This window comes from Polyodon spathula, chromosome 2 (assembly GCF_017654505.1).
Source record: "Polyodon spathula isolate WHYD16114869_AA chromosome 2, ASM1765450v1, whole genome shotgun sequence".
NCBI lineage: Eukaryota > Metazoa > Chordata > Actinopteri > Acipenseriformes > Polyodontidae > Polyodon > Polyodon spathula.
Window position 1 is genome coordinate 67,256,187 of NC_054535.1, and position 19,221 is coordinate 67,275,407.

The following is a 19,221-nucleotide window of genomic DNA, read 5'->3' on the forward strand; positions in this document are numbered from 1 at the left end:
TAGAACAAACAGAAAAAACAGATTCTGGCATCTTTTCCATTTCTCGATAAAGCAGGCAGACAATTTTCTGCATCAGCCTAGTTCTGGTTTCCTGTTGAACATGGATTTTAAAATGACCTGGTTCAAGTTGGTTACAATACTTTTAAATGTGTGAAAATAATCAAAAGCCAAACTGGGTATTTTTTTATGAAAATAGTGTGGAGTAGTAAAACTTTAACAGTTGTCCTGTTCGTTATAAAACATTTAAAATATCAATGTGAATCAAACAGCTAATAGCTAGTAATTTGTTACAGTAATGCAGCAAGAAAATGTTTCTTAAAGATTTGGTTATTATCCAGATGTTTATAAGGAACAAATGGAAAATAATCTCAGTCAGCAATACTGTATATAGGACAGTATAAAGCAACATGCAGCTTTATTCAGAAAAAAAGTAGGCCTAAACTTTATTTACTTACTAATGAAAGACAACACTGTAATTACATGTTTTGGTCTTTAAACAAAAAAAAAAAACAATTATGTATTGCATTTGGTAAAGTTGGTAGCTTTTATTAGTATCACTTATTGGTTAACAAAAAAATGCAACAAACAGAGTGTTTATTCAAAGTCTAAATAGTCCAAACTGAGTTAAATGCTGCAGTTATATGGTGTATGAACTATGTACAGTATAAATGAAGCCCTGAACAAAGGTTGTTTTTTGCCATCAGCTTTGTCCCTTAAGTCTTCATGTATCAGGCTCAGAGTTCTTTTTACCTCTCTTGTTGCCCTGCAGACCAAAGAAAACACAGAGTCACAATATGTACAAACATGTGTGTGTATTCATAACTAGATAAACAGAACAAATATATACAAAAAACTGAACTCTGAAAAATTTAAGAACAGTTAGTAGTGTTTTAAGTCATTTAATTGAAGTCCTGTTTTTTCAGGACAGAGCAGGTTTTTTTTTTTTTTTTTAACACAGTAACAGGTATATTTCAGTTACTGTGTTTCAGCGATATTAAATGTGAGATTTTACAGTTTTACATACTGCTGACTACACTTGACAAATCTTCAAAACACAGCTCTAACAGAGAAATACTGTCTAATCTATAATGATCACTTCAATTACTGTACATACAATTACTGATTATAAGTTAGTCAAAAAAGTATTTTGGTGTATTTAATGAACTTCATTCAAGTTACCAAAGTGGGAAATAACTGATTCAATTCAACAGATCAATTAAATACATCTGAAAGAAGTTCAGTCACATCAACCTGTTAGAAATTAACAGATCAATTAAATACATCTGAAAGAAGTTCAGTCACATCAACCTGTTAGAAATTAACAGATCAATTAAATACATCTGATTATATTGTTACCTTTTTCATGAACAATTTCTTCATCTACAAAAGCAAGCACATTTCTGCAAAGGGTTATAATCTTGCTATTACATTACACCGTGTAACAATTTATTTTATTTTTTTTTGTTCCTGGGTAGTAAGTGTAGTATTTACAGTATAATCGTAAATCTCTAAAAACTACTCACTTCTAAATCTTTTGTAGTCATTTTTGTATTACTTTAGTATAAATACATGTTAATTTGGATTCATATGTTGTTTTTTTCTGACTTTGTGAACGAAAAGACACACATTTGCCCGTTTTCCCATTGGAAATAGTGATATTTTTAAATATCACTGTCCTGGTCACAAAAGCAAAGTTTGTGGGGAATAATAGCCATTTTCTATACTTTTGAGGCATAAGCAATTAGGAAATAACACTTACTACCCAGGAACAAAAATTGTGTTGCATAGTGTTATATATTTTCAAGAAAGAAAACTACAAAATACAACTAAAAATCAAACAAACTTTTATTCTAATTACACAACATTCTTTTAAATACTGGTATTTTACAGCAAAGTGTTTATCAAGTAACTTTAGAAAAATATATCCCTAGCCTAAGACAACTAATTATATAGTATAAGGGCCTACAGAAGGTTAGTCAATCGTCTTTAGTGGTTATCTTTCTATCAGTGTATTACAATAGTAGTCTGTAGTTGTGTGTGAAGTTACAGTTCTGAAAAATTAACATACATTACCTGATGTTTTGGCTGATCAGATTGTAAGCCCTTCACTTTAGATTTTTCTTGTTCAAGGGCTGCATGTAATGAGGTGACCTATGCAAACAAACACATTGATCATTTTCTCTGAAGAGAAGCTATTACTGTTCAATAGTAACATGTTTATGGTATTCCTGGGGATCTGTGCAAATATAAATGCAGTCATGGAAAAAGGTTCTTGTATGTAATTTTTTTTTTTTCAGATTACATAATTGAAAAACATTATATATGATCTCACAATGCAGGGCTCTGGGATAGGGATGGGAATTTAAAATGTTTAAAATGTATAAACTCTAAAGTGATTAAACATTGAAGAATATGTTAGATGTATAACCGGTTACGTGACAAATTTCACCAAAATCATATTTTATAATGTATTAATTTTAGCAATTTATCATCATAGGAGACAGCGTGGTCCAGTGGTAAAAGTCCAGGGCTTGTAACCAGAAGGTCAATGGTTCAAATCCCACCTCTGCCACGGTCTGACTCACTGTGTGACACTGAGCAAGTCACTTAACCTCCTTGTGCTCCATCCTGCGGATGAGATATTAAATCAATGTCCTATTGTAAGTGACTCGGCATATAATGCACAGTTCACAGCCTACCTCTGTAAAGCACTTTGTGATAGTGGTCCACTATAAAAGGCGCTTTATAAAAATAAAGATATTATTAACATATACAGTAGTCGCGTATCCAACTGCTGTGGTACCACAGTGGACATTTAAAAAAGAAAGGGGTTTAGCAATTGCCTCTAAGTTTTTTTTAATTGGTGCAACAGAAAGACTGACTCTGGGGCGGGTTTTATTCTTGGTCGATCTGGCGCTTCATTGATGCACTCTGGTGTTCATGCTGTAGTGGAAGTGGTATGATATGGGATTCAGTCCACTTGGGGTAAGAAAAGTGTTTTCTCTGTCGTTTGTTATATTTTTTTAATAAAATTGCATCTCTAAACAAAGGAACAAGGCAAAACCATGTTTGGAATTATTCTGAGAAACCAGACGAGAAAACCGTGGTATGTAAATAATTATGCCATGAGCCTCCATGACCTGAGTTGTGCGCCACTGATCTAGACGGCGACTGTGAATACGTATAATAGGATTTTAAGGCGATGCATTGATTTATCCACAAGTATCGATAGTCAAGCATCTGTGGAAAGGGTTTAAGCAAAGTTTTTTGTTTTTATTAAATTGGGAATCTGCAATAATTTTTTGCATTAAACACAGAGCTTCTCTACTCCCTTCAGTTCTGACTTACTGAGTCTGCATGTGGTTGAGCTCACCTTCTCCCCTCCTGCCCCGCCCCCTGTGAGTGTTTACTGATGGGATTGCATCTGTGCAGGAGTCTTAAAAATAACAGAGCAAGTTAAGAGTGTTGTTTTAGAATTAAATACTGTATCGATCTAGTTATAAATACAATGCCTTCCGATGTCTGGCAAATACTTTCTAAAGTAAGATGCAAGAAGCTAAAGTAAAGAAAGTAATGTTTGGGATATTCCGGTAACACAACTAATCTGCGTGACCATTTAATGAGATGGCACCCTACAAAACTTCAAACAAAATCTGCATTTATTCATCTGAACTACCCCGGAGTAAAAAATGAAGTAAAACCACCAAGATCTTTCCAAAAGTTGTATCTTTGGTCAGAAGTATTAAGCATCCTGGCAATACCAGTCCCTAGAGAGCAGGTATTCAGTAATGCTGGGCAGATGAGCAAGTGCCAGTCATCTCTTAAATAAAAACAAAATGTGGACACTGTCATGTTCTTTAAAACAATTAAAATATAAACACTCTTGTTACTAAACTGCTGTGGACAGTGATACCCACCCCCCCCCCACCCCCCTTTGATTAGTTGTTACTCTGACCTGGTTATGGATTTTAACAACTATTTTTTTTGGTTTATGCTTTGACCCCCAAACTGATACAAATCAACACGAATAAGGTAAAAAATATATATATATAGTTACTATATTTTTTAATTACTATATGCATAAACTAATGTAATCAATTTAATATGCATAACAGTTTTTAAAGTGATAGTAGCAATGTTACACAGTAATCCACAGCTCTGCATGTATTACTGCAGGGTTTTTGTTTTTAACCCTTTCATAACGTCGATAAATCGCTTTTTTGGAGAACGATATAATGATGGTGGAAAATTAGGCATCGCCCCAGCCTTACACGATTTAAAAAGGATTTAATTTTTTTTTTTATATATATTAATACAGAGAGCGTGTAAGTGTAAATGAATTATGTATAGGCTTTAATTTACCAGTACATTTTAACGTAAATCATTTGTTTTAAAAAAAAAAAAAAAAAAAAGTCCTTTATATCTATGTAATCTGTCAACAAAAGGGGACATTTCCCATTTGTGGCACCGATCCCTGAACAGCAGAGTTAATATAGCAATGTATTGAATCTGTGCATTTGATAGACTCTGTAACATATGTAAGGTGATTTTTTTTATTATTATTGGTTTTGTTTTGTTATTTGAATATAATATAATGTAAAAATAAATAAAAAATAAATAAATAAATAAAATAATAATAATAATAACAACAACTTTAGTTTATTCACTTTGTGACCATAGAGCCAGCACAGGTACATCTCAATAGTGCAGTTCAAATACAAAGAGAGTCATTTACTAGATACAAAATAATAATAGAAATGCTTTTAAAAGACCAAATTGCTATTTATTTTTTTAGATTCCATTGATTTTTCAGTATTACATTCAGTTATGTGGTTATGATCTAAACGTTTAAGTGCCGAAACCTGCGTAGCATTTAAACGGTCACAAAAATGTACCAAAAGCACATCCCTACTGTAGGACCCAAACAGTGCCTTTGTGTTATTTTATTAGTGTTCCAGGTAGAACATGTTTAACATCTTAAAAAAAAAAAAACAATTGAATGTGTACCTGTGAGTGTACACAACAGATACAATCAATGTTAGAATTTATTATTTTATTGTGATGTTGTAGTACTTAATGTCTGCTCATATTTGTATATCACTTTCACTTCATCAGGTTTTCTAGATTAATGTTGGGTAATATGAGAGACAGTTTCCATACCTGCGTTGATAACTCCTGCTTGATATTCATCAATTCATCAACCTGTAGAAGTATTTCTGCTTTATCCTTCACTAAAATCAGAAAAAAATGTAGTCTTTAAAATGCAGTTAAGACCATTGAACTCTATAAGATACCTAGCAAAATTGCTATGTAATTGTAAATGTGCTTAGAGTTCAGCTGTACTTGAATAATTCTAAAATTAGAACCATGTCAGAATCTTTGGAAAAATAGCAAATACGTGTAAATTAGAAAACATTGCTTGAAAGACGCTTCTGGCAATATAGGGTTACTGAATGAGGTTGTGGAACTGGACAGGTGCAGTTGCCTAATTTTTTGAATTTCTCAGATTTATTCACAGACCACAAATGGGGAACTAATGCTCTACATATGTATGTATGCCTCCACTATATCCCTGTGGCAGGGGATAACCATTGCTGTCTCGCCAAATTAGGACATAAATGAGACCAGTTAGTTTCCCCAAATATTGCATGCTCAAAATGATTTGAGAGTTCATTGGGAATAAGGAAGCAATCATTCTGAATTAATACAATGGCACTAAAGTATTTAAAAAAACACAACTTTTAGTACAAAGAACTCCGTTATACTTACTCTCCCCTAGCTGAAGCATCTTCAGCAGCTGTGAATTTCTTGCTTTTACTTCCTTATACTTAGTCTGCAATAAAACCATGTTGATTTATAATCAGATTGTGTTTGCTTTGGCCAATAAATAATTGTGATATTATGATAAACCCTATCACTCTGTTCTATTTTCTGTGTAAAAAGAAAAAAAAAAGTTAAATGATACTTTATTTACTGTCCATAAAATTCTAGCCTGTCTACCACAGATAACAAATTACAAATAAATCTTAAGAGTCAATTACAGTGACCTTAGGGACCTCCCACACAATATTAAACTATAAACATTGACCATGTTGTGTTTCTCATTTAAGAAGCACATCAGCATAGGCTACACAGAACAGAATGAAACTGCAGTAAATATATATTTTAATCATATTAAAAATACCTATTTTGTATTTTTTTTGCAGTGTTGTATTATCATAACCAAAAACCTAAAAATAAAGTATTATTTGTTTTCATGGATAGCAAAAGATAAAGTATGTGCTTCAGACAGATTGAAATAATTTGCCCTTTAATAAGCCGCCCTTTTAATCATATTGCATAACAGAATTTAATGAGGTACATGTATCTGCTTACCTCCCACTGTGAAATAACCTTCTTTAACTTTTCTATCTCCAAGTCTTTTTTTTCCAGTTCATACTTGAGTTGCTCTGTTCTAACATCCTGTAAAAAAGTAACATTGAATATAGTAAGACAAAAGCTACATTTACTGTATTTTACACAGAATACTTAAATGTATATATTTATAATAAGCATTCTAATCTACCATTGGTGTCGTGCCTGTAGCGTTACATCACAATTGCTACACGAAAAAACGGAACCTTGCAACTGGCAAATGCCAACATCCCTGTATATTTGCAACAGAGCCAGGCTTGAAATGGACCACCTAATATCACAGTATCATACCCCCCGAGCCTGCCACATTCATAAATATACCTCAATATAGATAGGCCATACTGTACTCCATGACAAGTAGAGTACCTAACCTATTCTCTTTCTTTGGTCACCAGACAGTTTGGATAAAAACACACCACAATGGCTCTCATAGCAATGCACAAGATGCCAAATGAATGACTGATTCCGTTGCAGTCAGTAAGATTGACAGCATAAGCAGCGCTTCTCTTTTTTATTCATTTATAAAGGAAAGTCAAAAGCATATGTCAAGTGACCTCAACAATAACACAGCTTCCTTAAAAAAAAAAAAAAAAGCTAACCACCTTGAGTTACTTACTGCATTGCATTCTCATCAGACCCTGTGGTTAGCCCTTAATTAAGCCACTGCATAAAAAAGAAAATGGAGGAAGTTTTTTTTTTTTTTTGAGCATAATAATGTCTCCAGTATTACATGACATACAAGGTTAGACTGTAGCTTCTCCATCCCATTGTGAAAGCAGTAACCTATAACTGCCAACTGTAGGCGTCTCTTGCCAATCCTAACTGCTCCAGTTTTATATTACCTTTATTAAAGTGTAACCCTGGCAACTGAATTATATAATTTGTCAACACACCGATTCCTGGTCATTGGATGCACAGTTTTCTATTACACTGGAGCTGGTTACTTGTTCTCTTCTCTTCTCATTCAGCAATATTTTGCTCACATCATCTTTCAATTTGTTAAAAAAACGGTCATCCAGGGTTGGTGCATTCACAGGCTTTATTTCCTGTTAATTATATGTGAAAAAACAAAAACACAAAAACTTTGATTTACAATCTACCAGGAAAAACATGTTAGTTGCTGCATTCATTTTGTTTAAATAATGAATTACTTATGCTACAAAAATTTAACTGTTACACTTTTTGCAAAAAAAAAAAACAACAAAAAAAAACAGATTTTAAAAGAATTTTCATAATGAATGTGAGTACACTGGGTGCTACATTTGAGACCTAGCCCAAAAACTATGGCAATTGCTTTGTTACTGTTTCTATTTGTTTATATATATATATATATATATATATATATATATATATATATATATATATATATATATATATATATATATAGTACTCACCTCTTGTTTTTTATTAAGGTGCTCTGTAAAAAAAGAAACAAAAAAAGCAAAATAATTAGAATCACTAGCTAAATCTTTTTATAACACTAAACAGTTTAACAACAACAACAACACCCCCCCCAAAAAAAAAAATAACGTACCTATATTTTCTTCCGTCTGGAAGTCTTTTAAAGACACTCTTACTGGTTTGTCTTTGCCTTGTTGGATCTTTTTTTTCTCTTTTTTACCCCCACTTTTGGATTTTGGCGATGTAGTTCCAACACTTTCATAATCCTAGAAAGAAACACCCCTAGTTTAATCTGAGAGTCTGAGGATTCATTTTAGTCATTTACAAAAGACTTCCCTATTTCAGCCAATGACACTGTTTCAAACTGACTGTCTAAAAATCTTTTCTTGACAGAATCATAACAGCCATCATGAATATTTGGCAATGTCCACCAGACTAGGTATGTCTTCACTGTGTTCCAGTCAGACCCCCTGCGGTTTCGGGCATTATAGCCCCCTGTCGGTAACAACAGTCATCCCTCGGGTCAATAATTTTCTACTAATAGCCCTTCACTCGTCCAGATTTACTATATATGTAAAAATAAATGACCCCCAAACCAAAATACGACCCCATCGTGTTCAGGGTGGGATTGTCCTGTAAATTACCCCATCGCGATGCAAAAAATTCACTTAACCCGAACCCGACCCTTCCAAAAAAACAAGATTACAAACATTACAAAACAATTTACATTATTATTATTAGTAGTAGTAGTATTTTTTATTTATTTTTTTAACTATCCGGATTACCGAAAGCTAGGAAAAACAAATGTGTTTTTAGCAGTGCTTTACATTTCAAGAGAATGAAAGCCTCTCTCAACTAGTGGCAAAGAGTTACAAAGTTTAGGAGCACTAGTGGAGAAACTTCGACCTCCCAGAGTGACACACTGGGTCAAGGGAACAGCCAGCACCTCCCAGAGTGACACACCTGGTCAAGGGAACAGCCAGCACCTCCCAGAGTGACACACCTGGTCAAGGGAACAGCCAGCACCTCCCAGAGTGACACACTTGGTCAAGGGAACAGCCAGTATCTCTGAACTTGAAGAGCACAGCTGAGCCCTAGGGATGTAGGGATGCAGCAAGTCCAATAAATATTTAGGGCCAGTTCCCCAGACAACCCTAAAGGTCAACAGAAGAATCTTAAAAGGCATCCAATGCAAAGTTTCCAAGATAGATGTAATATGTTCAGTTCGTTTTGTACTTGTTTATATTCTTGCAGCAACAGCATTCTGGATCAGTTACACTATTCAGATTTTTTTACTAATGCTATTATGTGCTAGAATTAAACAAATGTAAAATATTTAGGTTATTATTTGATGTGGTATTTTAACCTGAAAACAGCGAAAATGATGGTACTTGTGTTCTGCATAGCTAATGTGATACTGTAGCTTCAACTGGAAGACTGACAAGCACTGTGACATTGCTGCTTACTGCTTGAGTTAGGTTGTGTCTTCGGATGATCTTCTTCAGAATAAGAAAGATTTCGGGGTTCTAAAAACGTCAATTAACCCCAACCCGATGTTGCTGACCCGATCTAGATGGGGACGTATTTTGGGTTGGGGTCCTGTCACATATGGCTTGAGTGGTGCGTGTGGATGGTGACGTCAGGTTCAGGAAGCAGCACAAACACAAATGATACAGGGCTAAAACGGCCCCAGCTGTAGCTTTATTAAATAAAACAAAAGATTTAAACAAAACACTCCAAAGAAAAGGGCACATTGGCCAAAATAAAATAACAAAATACTAATACTAATACTTATCAACAACGAGTACCTTTGTTCGCTGGCATTCACTCTCGATCTCAATTCTCCTAACTCTCCTCTCAACTCTTAATCCGAAGTGGGTCTTTGATACTGTGGCTGGAGCTTTAATTACCTATTAAACAATTACCTTACTAAAACTCCAGCCACATTCCCACGGCCTTTATCAGGATGGGTATTTAACCCCATCCATTCCAGCTACCCTTTATGAGACCAGCTTTCGTCCGTCAGCAAACAAACACATACAATAATAACAACAACAACAACAACACAAATGAAATACATACATAAATAATCCCAAGGGGAGGGAACCTCGTCACAGGTCCTAACACACACACACATATATATATATTTCTTTGTAACACCAAAAACAAAATGATTCTCAAGGAAGAGATTCTGACAATACCTTCTTGTGCTCTTCATATTCCAGTTTGCTTAAAATCAACGCCTTTTCAAGCTCCGTTTCATATAGTTCACTTGTTAACTGCAAACAAAACAAGATGAAACTAGAAAAAATGTAATATCTAACTACTAGAAGCGCACAGCATTTAAATTTGAACTTCAGTTTCTGAATCTCCTCCACTGACATTTAACCACTGCACTGGCTGGTATTGTGAGTAATAATAATAATAAATTACAAAAAAAAGATTTTAGCCATAACATTAAGATTTCTGCATATCCCTTAAGTAAACTAGGAAGGTGAAGGATCTGGACTCAGAAACAGACAGGAACAAAACAAAACAAAAAAAAAAAACAAAAATCGGACAGCCAACCAACAAAGGAAGGCATGGTCCCAAAATCTATTCCCCCCCTCCCAGATATACTGAAAGCACATCAACCCAGATTTCTGTGTAAACCTCCAGTACATTGTTCATACCACTGCAATAATAAATGGAAAGAGCCCCCTTGCTTCCCTGTCGTCAGATACCTGTTCATCCCTTTGTTTCCACTGCTGCCAGTTGGGTCCCGGTGCCTGGTGCTCTGCTGTGCTGTGGTGGACCAGATCTGCAGCAATGTTCTGAAGACTGAGGCCTGATGCTGCCAGGGATGATTTCTGTGGAAGCTTTTTAAATGCCAGACTTCGCAACTATCAAATCAAATAGAAAGAAGGTTCACTCACTCATTTTTTTACTTTTTGAATTAAATTAATCCCCAAATCGTATACATGTTGAAAGTTTCCATACTGTATTTTCTCACACAGTTTATATACAGTGGTATTTATTTAAATTAAAATCTGTACAGAACTAGTTCACCTATTAAATACAGTACATCCTTGCTATAACGTCCTTCATTCTAACGAACCTGGCCCCTGGACCCCAAATAAAAAAAACAAAAAAAGATAATATGAAACACACACTGTCAACATCCTTGTCTGTATGTATGGGATGCCACCTCCGCTGTGAAGTCAACTCTTATGTTAGTAAAAAGCACATGCTGTGTAACTGCCTTCAAAACGAAAATCATTGTATGTTGCAACAAAGCTGAAAACTATATTGATCGCTTGACAAAAGCAGTAACACAGGCATATCTCTGTCATGAATATAGGTTGTCAAAAAGCACTCTTTTTTTTGGCTTGTTCAGCAACCATGCGGCAAAGCAAAACTGAGTAAAGAAAAAAAAAACTTGAGGATCTGATGAACTTTTCATGTCGAGCTGACATGAAATAAAATCTCAGTTTGGGATTCTTGCATGTTGGATTAAGATTTGGTGCACTTCGAAACGATTCATGTCAGATTGATTTTGAATCAAAGTTTAGCTTCATTTTGGGATGTATGCTTTTTGTACTGTGTTTTAATTCTTTAATGAATTGGATAAAGCAAAGGCAGAATACTGCATACATGAGACAAACAGGTACATGTAATTGCTTGTTTTATTCACAATATCACCTCATTAACATACTCCAACAGTTTATAGTTCATTTTGATTGTCCTTTCGCTATAACGAACCGCTCGATATAATGAACAAAAGGCTTGGACCCCAACAGGTTAATTACTTACTTAACCAAACCCTCAACTAATAATGTGCTTAATTAGACCTTTAGTTGTTCTCATCTCCTAAAAAGTTGCCGATTTCAAGTTCCTTATAAAATGGTATAGTTAACTTGAAATCTCCAACTGTTTAAAAGCTGAAAACAATTAAAGGCATAATTCAGCTAAAGTTCAATTAAGGGTTTAACTAAGTAATTGAGAACTCAGTTGGAATGAAAACTAACAGACACATGGGTCCCCCAGGACCAGGATTGGGAAACCCTGTCCTAAATAACTCAGTAAGTTCATAGTAACCTGTTTTCTGGATATTTAAAACTCTAAACTAATTTGCATCACCATCAGGGGATAATGACAGCTATCGGTACAATGGAAAAGAACAAAAAAAATACATTCACCTTATGTAATATTTAAAAATGTATTCCAACTGTGACTGTCACAGAAACATACACATAACATATAGCCCGATATTTTCAAAATATGTGAATAATTGTGCAAAAGAATCTCCTGGATAAGTGGTTCTCTGCAAAAATGTAAGACATACAGTACATACATGAACAAACAGATACCCTCAGATGCTGATGCTCTCACTGACCCGCAATAAAAATGTGTTAGAATCAGTGTGCTGCTGCTCCTTCTTTACCTCATTGGCCTCACTTTGCTGTTGCTCTCTCTTCTTCTTTCTCTTTTCTTTTTTCTTCTCGTTGTTGTTAGATTTACTCCCAGATGCTTTCCCAGTCCGGGACTTGCCTGCATCCCGACCACCTTTCCCCTTCCCAGGCTCAGAGTCAGAGTCACTGTCACTGTCCACTTGCAGCAAGGCAAATCTGGATGCAGTGGTGGGAACAGAGGAGATCACGGCTGACGTCATTATTGCGTTTGAACCTGTGAACTGAAAAAGTCACAGATTTACCATAGAGTACGGTTCTGTGCTGTAATGACTGCATAACCCGAATCAACTCAAAAACCTCAAAATTACAATGTCAATCTGCAATACAATTTCTTGAAATCTGTAAAGCATCTTACAGAACTGTATGCAAAATAACTAGAATTGTCTTATTTGTATTCTGTCACATGTAACCTTTTTCCTCAGAATAACTGAGGATTCAATCGATCCATAATAGAGCTGATAGAAAAGATGGTGGCAGGTTGGTTTACATTGCACTTAATGTCCAAACTAATGTCTAATAGGGGGCTGCATTGGATCAATTTAACAGTTACTGTTAATGAAACTTGTTATGGGCATGAAATATCAAAAAATAATTCTTTACATTTCTAGAATTTTGTGTTTCACATCCTGTAGACTTTTTAATAGCACTTCTGATGCCTCAACAAACAGCTCTAGAATGCTCTAGAATTAACCTGTCCCCCTGAAACACTCTGCCCCTACTTCTCAATTTGTTCAATGTGGTATTTTTCACTGCATGTATTGCTTACCTCTACTAGATGAATTATTGCAAGGGGGTAGGTAGCTAAAATCTGGTGCACCAAATGTACTTGGAGGTTAGACATGATCTCTATTGCGGCAATGTGTATGTTTAAAAAGTCACCAAGACCTCACAACTGAAACAGAGTGGTATTAGGCCCACACTTTGGAGGTATTTAGGCCAGTACTGTACAGTTTATGATAGAGCAGTTTATCCTGTTTCAAGCACAGAAGTTTGACTAAAATACTTGACATTCCATGCGGCATCAAAATACAAACTATGTAGGCCCTACATTTACACAAACAAATAATCGTTTGTGTCTGTGAAAAAAGGGGGTATTTAGTTAAAATTGCTGCATAATTATAGTGTTAAACTTCACTTGATAAGTAATACAAAACACCAGTGATTACCCTCTAGGAAATTAATACAGTATGGTGTGGTGTTATGAAATGTGTTAAAAAGTGGTACACAGGGTACTGCGCTTGCCTGGGAATTCACAAATTATTTTGGCTCAGAAAAGAAGAAAAAGCCTATCTGAAGGGGGTACAATGTACTGAGTTATTTTTAATATATACATTTTCACAATTCAACAAATTTATGTGACTACTGATAAGCATCAAATTGGGTTATCTAAGACTGTAAAGACATAGGCTGCGATTCTGTGGTGTACTAGTTTGTCTTGTTTGTAGTGATTTGTGCTGTAGTCAACCACAACATTGACAGTGTACCATTTTCTCGCGTTAGACGGGTCAGTTTTTAGTACGCGTACCACATTCTGACGATGTATCATTTTCTGGCCCTACACCGGTAATAATCAAAACTACGAAACAATGGTTAAACAATTATTAAATCTAACAGAAGCTGAGTGCAATACAAAAAAGCATCATATTCACGAATATTACTTATCAACAAAGTAAATCAGAGTTTGGCATCACTAACTTAACTGCTGCTCTAGTTACCACAAGACAACTAACGAACAGTCCTTTTCAAATGTAGAAACAATGAGTACATCTGACAAGACATTAACGTAAATAAATGACAACATCGTCTATTAATAAAACATAATGTTAACACAATCATATTAAACACATCTATGAGATTGCAGCTGTTAAAATTAATAAATAAAAACGTTTCTGAACCTGTGTGAGTATCTTCTGTTTCTCGCTTCTCAGCACGCCAGCCGAAGGACTGAACTACAGTGGCCTGGAAGTACAAAACAACACTGCGTATCGCCATCGCTCCAGAAGGATGAGCTAGGCCATGACGTCATTTTTACGTTCATTTAGAAACGCCATCTTATCTAGGGTATCAGTACATAACTGCCGCAGGAAATATTAAGGAGTCGCGGGTTGATAATGTAATTAGATTAGTCGTATAACTCTAAAAGATTGAACTGTTTTCGTGTTTGTAATATTGTTTGGGATACAGTACCAGCATTAGTATTTCAATAAAATGATCACACTGTAATTCGGTTGCTGGTCTGGTGTGAATGTTGATTTGTCCCTTGAGAGCTTCGGTACGAATTTGTTGCTAGTGACGTGTGGATAAACTGTACTGAGGTTCGTATTTTTTTATCAAATTTATACTAGGTATTTTTTCTTCAACTTTTGATTATTATTTTTTGCATAGGCCTACGTGTTAATAATAAGCTTGCTTTCAGTTAAAACAAATAATTTGGCTATTTTGGGGCTATTTTTAAGTAACATTGGGCTATGAACTTTGCAGAAATATGGCAACCCTGGTAGTGTTTCAAAGCTACTTATCAGCTGCAGGTGTGTACGTACAGTGGTGTCGTTTTTCTATTTTTCGTTTACGTATTATTTCTAACGGTTAGCAGTCTGTTATGCTTATTTACGTCGTTTTACTACTTACAAGTAAAAAATTGTGTATTTTACGCAAAGTAGGAAATAATACCTTTTGAGGCGGTAATAAATTATACGCACCAAGTCTGTGGAATCTAACTGGACTAGTTTCTCTGAGGGTATTTCTAAGAAATCAGTCTGTTATATTAATTATATACGTCTGTTCTCTTTCCATTTTATAGTGTTTGTATTATCCGACATGCCTGTCTATTGTGGTGCTAATTGTTCAGAACTCAGCAAGTTGAGAAGGGCGATGACCTTTCGGGTAACAAAGAAATAGACGTATTTACTTTATTGAATTATTTATAAATAGTGCTTTCTTGCTGGTATCTGTATAAATGTTATAAATATATAAATGGAGATCGGTTTAAGCAGTAATTCAGCATGTATAGTACACAGACGTTTTAATTTATTGTTTTCTTAGAAAATATAGACAATTGAACTGTGTACAAAGCTCTGCCCTATTAACAGTTATGTTAACAATTTAAAGCAAGTGAATATGCGGTAACAAGTTTAAAAAAAAAAAAAATAATCCAGATTTAATTTAAATCTAGATTTTTTTTTCTCACTAGCTTTAAACAAAAATGTCACCCCCCCCGCCGCCCCCAGATTTATCTTTATACATATTTTTTTTTAACAAAAACGTTAAGTTTTGAAATTTGTACTATATGTTATAAACATTTAAAACACAAGTCACAAATAAACATCTAAAATCAATTTGACAATTAAATCTGGGAAAATAAATTTGGGTTTTGTCAAAATAAATATTTATTTGGCAAGCTTTGGGGGTTGGGTCAGATTGTGGGGATTATTTGCATGTTGGCTTCAGATTTAACTTGCAAAAGAAACATTTATTTTGTGTCTGCACGCTTGTAATGTGACCAAACTTAATGGCTGCGCAGACAATGTCCCCCAAAGTGAAGTGGTAGGTCAAACACAGCCTAAGATGATGATGATGAGGAGGATTTAATTTCTTAAGAGGATGACCTCTGAGACTGCCTAACAACTAGTGTATTTCCAGCCCTGCAATTCTGTGTTAAGACACTAAAAGTTTTCCGGTGATTTTCAAAAGGGTTTTGTGGAAACTGAGTCCCATTCAACGTTTGACCCGCCATATAAGTTTTCAACATATTCAGTCACCGTGTAATCTTAAATTGGAAACGCGATTAAAATTTTATTTGTGCGATAACAAATACACATTTAAGTTTAGCAATTGACAAAAGATCAGACGTTTATTCTGGAATAAAAGTTTTCAAAAGATTTTGGTTTTTATGTGAACTTGCTAATTGTACAGGGAGAACACTTGTGTTGACACTCCATACTGAGCTATATATATATATATATATATATATATATATATATATATATATATATATATATATATATAATCTACAATGGACAATACCGAAGCGCTTCCAATTCCTCGACTGCAGCAAGAGAGGGAAGGGAGGAAGAAAAAATGATCCTACACTAAACACAGGATATTACATCCCCGTCAGACATTTCTAGATCTAACTATACTGAGCATCAAAAGAAACTTACCACTTATATTTGGATAAAAAGGCAAACTTAGTTTTAGAGCAGGTGAAGTGACTTTTTATTCTGCTGATTAACAATTGACATCACAAAAATGAAGCAAAATGATCTGCTGATCTTGGGCAGGTGTCTCCCAGTGTGTGGCCTGTCATTGACAGAGTGTGTCTGGTTATACCGTCTTGACAGGTTTGAAATTGCTGGCTGTAAGAACCCAAGATGGCGTTTACGTTGTACTCTATATGCTGCCCTAGTCCAGCCTCCAACATGCCGATTGCACGAAGACGCTGCTCTCTTGACAGATGTGGCGTCAAAGCAGATACATAAATAAGTAGTTTACAACATTACTTGCCAAATTGTTTTTATTTTAAATAAATATGTAGCACTTATTTATGCTTTTGTAATTATATATATTTCTTAAAAGCAAGGGCAGTCATTTATTTCAAATCCCAGGTCTCGCCCTTAGCGATATATAAAGCAGCTTTAAACCCGTGTTTATGGCCAGTCATAGGACACACCTTTGAAAAATATGTTTACTATAAAATGAAAATAGATATTATTCATAATAATTTAAATATAACATTTAAAATAAGTGCTCTTACAGAATTTTAAATAGCTTTCAAACCAGCAGTTTTTTTTATTTTTCAAATTGGGAACACATGCAAGTACTTCAGAGGATCCAAGAAAAATTTGTTACTGGGCATTTCATATGAAAGTTTAATTTGTCACATTACATTCTAATACTTTAAATTCCATAAAAATGACAAAAAGCAGAGTTTATATATGTAGATTTATTTTGGTAGCAAAAAATCATCAGCATCATTCGGCATTGAATTCAAATATGTATCGTAATATATTGCAATACAGATCCTCAGTCCCAATACCTACCCCTACTAAATAGCTCCAGTAAATTAACCTTTATTCTTGTTCAACACCTATTATATTTGACAGAACTTGTTCTTGCGCTGCTTTTAAACTTTTTCGCAAGAATGAAAGTGCTGTAATGTATACAACTGCTGATTGTATTTTGTTTTTACTTTGACTTTCGATCTATGGAATGTGTTTTGTGCACTGTTAAATTAATGCTGTAAAACTTTTTTCTAAGGCCTCCACTTAAGTGCTTACTAATCCTTAAAGTCAGAGGATTTTCATGATATTTCAATGGAGTCTTCCTGGATTGAGGTCACACTGGTTCCAAGGCTGGAGTTTCTGGTTGACAGTTCTGATGCAGAAATCTGCCTCAGTCCCCTCCTCGACACCCTGACTGGAGTTACCCCAGGGAGCTGTGCTGCACGGTCTCCACTTTGTGGAACTGATGAAACAGCGGTGATCAAATAAGGGGCTTCATCTCCAGCTGACTGTTCCTCATAGCTGGCTAAACGCCTCCTGCTTGCAGAAGTGGGAGTCTGGGCTATTTCTGTAATCTCATCCCAAATTCTGCTGTTCTGTGCTCGGGCACTTGTTGGAAGACTATCACTGTTCTTTTGAGAGTTTGCATTAGCTTTGTTACTTTCAAACTTGGTAGCCCATTTGTCTTCTTCTGAGATGCTGACAATTTTTTCTAGGCCATCCCCATTACCTAAGGAAAAAAAGAAATCATTAGAAAAGCACCAAATTCACCACATGTTTTTGTTTTAAGGTATAGGCACTTTTTTTCTATAAAACAGACATTGATTGTGTAATGCTGGTACAACAACAGATTCATCAGAAAAGAAAAGTGTCTTAATGAAAAGTTATTAATGCATTCCAGAAACCAATCAAATTACAGATGGAATCTAAAATATTGTTTGGAGATGGATTTTGTTGTTCGCATGCAACATTAACAGAACAACACTGTCATTTTGAAAATTCTTAATAAAAAAATGGGTATGTGAAATACACACTGTTCTTTGTATTCTTCTGCAATAATTAATACTTTACCTTTTGTTGAAGCACATTGCTGGTTCAGCGAATCTGCCACTATTTCCTTCAATTTCTTCTTTAGCTCTCTGCTTGTTTTCTTGTAGAAGAACAAATCTTTCTCCAGTTGCTGAACTTTAGCTTCATAAACATTAATATGTTCTGCAAGACCGTAACTGCCTTGTTCTGTAAAGGACACCAATAAAACTTGAGATATCTGTCAGACTATATATAAATTTGTATATCATGCACGTATTTTGATAAAGTCAACACTTGGATATCTTTTACCCGGATACACGTCAGTCGCCCTTGCATTAAGAACAAAATCAATCCCCATTCTATATATATATATGTAAGAAATTAATCCAGCTGATGAAAATGCAGCCAAAACAAAGCTAACTAGACAAGCTATGGCAACATGTTAATTATTATACAGTTTTAGACACTGTGATCTTTGGTTGGTTTTGTGGATTTTCATTTGCAAGTGAACTGTGACATTAGTGCCTTATCGAGCACTATATTCTGCAATTTTGAATACTGACTTTGGATACTGTTTTAATTCTGGAAATTTTTTTTTTTTTTTTTTTCTTTTTTTTATCTTTTCCTAAATTGCATTACCTTTTACATTGTAGAATGGGGAATTTTACACACTGCTACAATACATACCAGATTTAAAAGTATGTACTGTATTACATATTTTCAGAATCATATCATTCCGAATTAAAATACTACTTCTGTTGAAAATATAGTACTGTACCAACAAAACCAATACAATACATCTAAACAGAAGCCTACTTATTTTAAAACAGCCCTTTTAGCTATGTATTTTTTTACATTGTATGTTTTTTATGTTCCCTGAAAAATGTCACTGAAGTCAAAATGTTATGTCCTGATATGTGAGTGCT

General features: G+C 34.7%; 1 protein-coding gene and 1 long non-coding RNA gene across 2 annotated transcripts; one reads left to right on the forward strand and one right to left on the reverse strand.

Moving 5' to 3' along the window:
• Positions 1 to 525: 525 nt before the first annotated feature.
• On the reverse strand, positions 526 to 14,264 carry gkap1 (G kinase anchoring protein 1). Its single transcript, XM_041226995.1, has 12 exons — positions 14,162 to 14,264; positions 12,239 to 12,487; positions 10,539 to 10,697; positions 10,017 to 10,094; positions 7,949 to 8,081; positions 7,809 to 7,831; positions 7,308 to 7,460; positions 6,376 to 6,462; positions 5,770 to 5,833; positions 5,161 to 5,231; positions 2,074 to 2,151; positions 526 to 763 (listed from the first exon to the last, which is right to left on the reverse strand). The coding sequence occupies exons 2-12, from the start codon at positions 12,464 to 12,466 to the stop codon at positions 722 to 724; spliced, it is 1,116 nt and encodes a 371-aa protein (XP_041082929.1). The 5' UTR covers positions 12,467 to 12,487; positions 14,162 to 14,264; the 3' UTR covers positions 526 to 721.
• Positions 14,265 to 14,457: 193 nt separating this feature from the next.
• LOC121299355 lies at positions 14,458 to 18,297 on the forward strand. The gene is made up of 2 exons (XR_005947386.1): positions 14,458 to 14,581; positions 17,523 to 18,297. It is a non-coding gene; the product is annotated as an uncharacterized LOC121299355 (long non-coding RNA).
• The last annotated feature ends 924 nt before the right edge of the window (positions 18,298 to 19,221 follow it).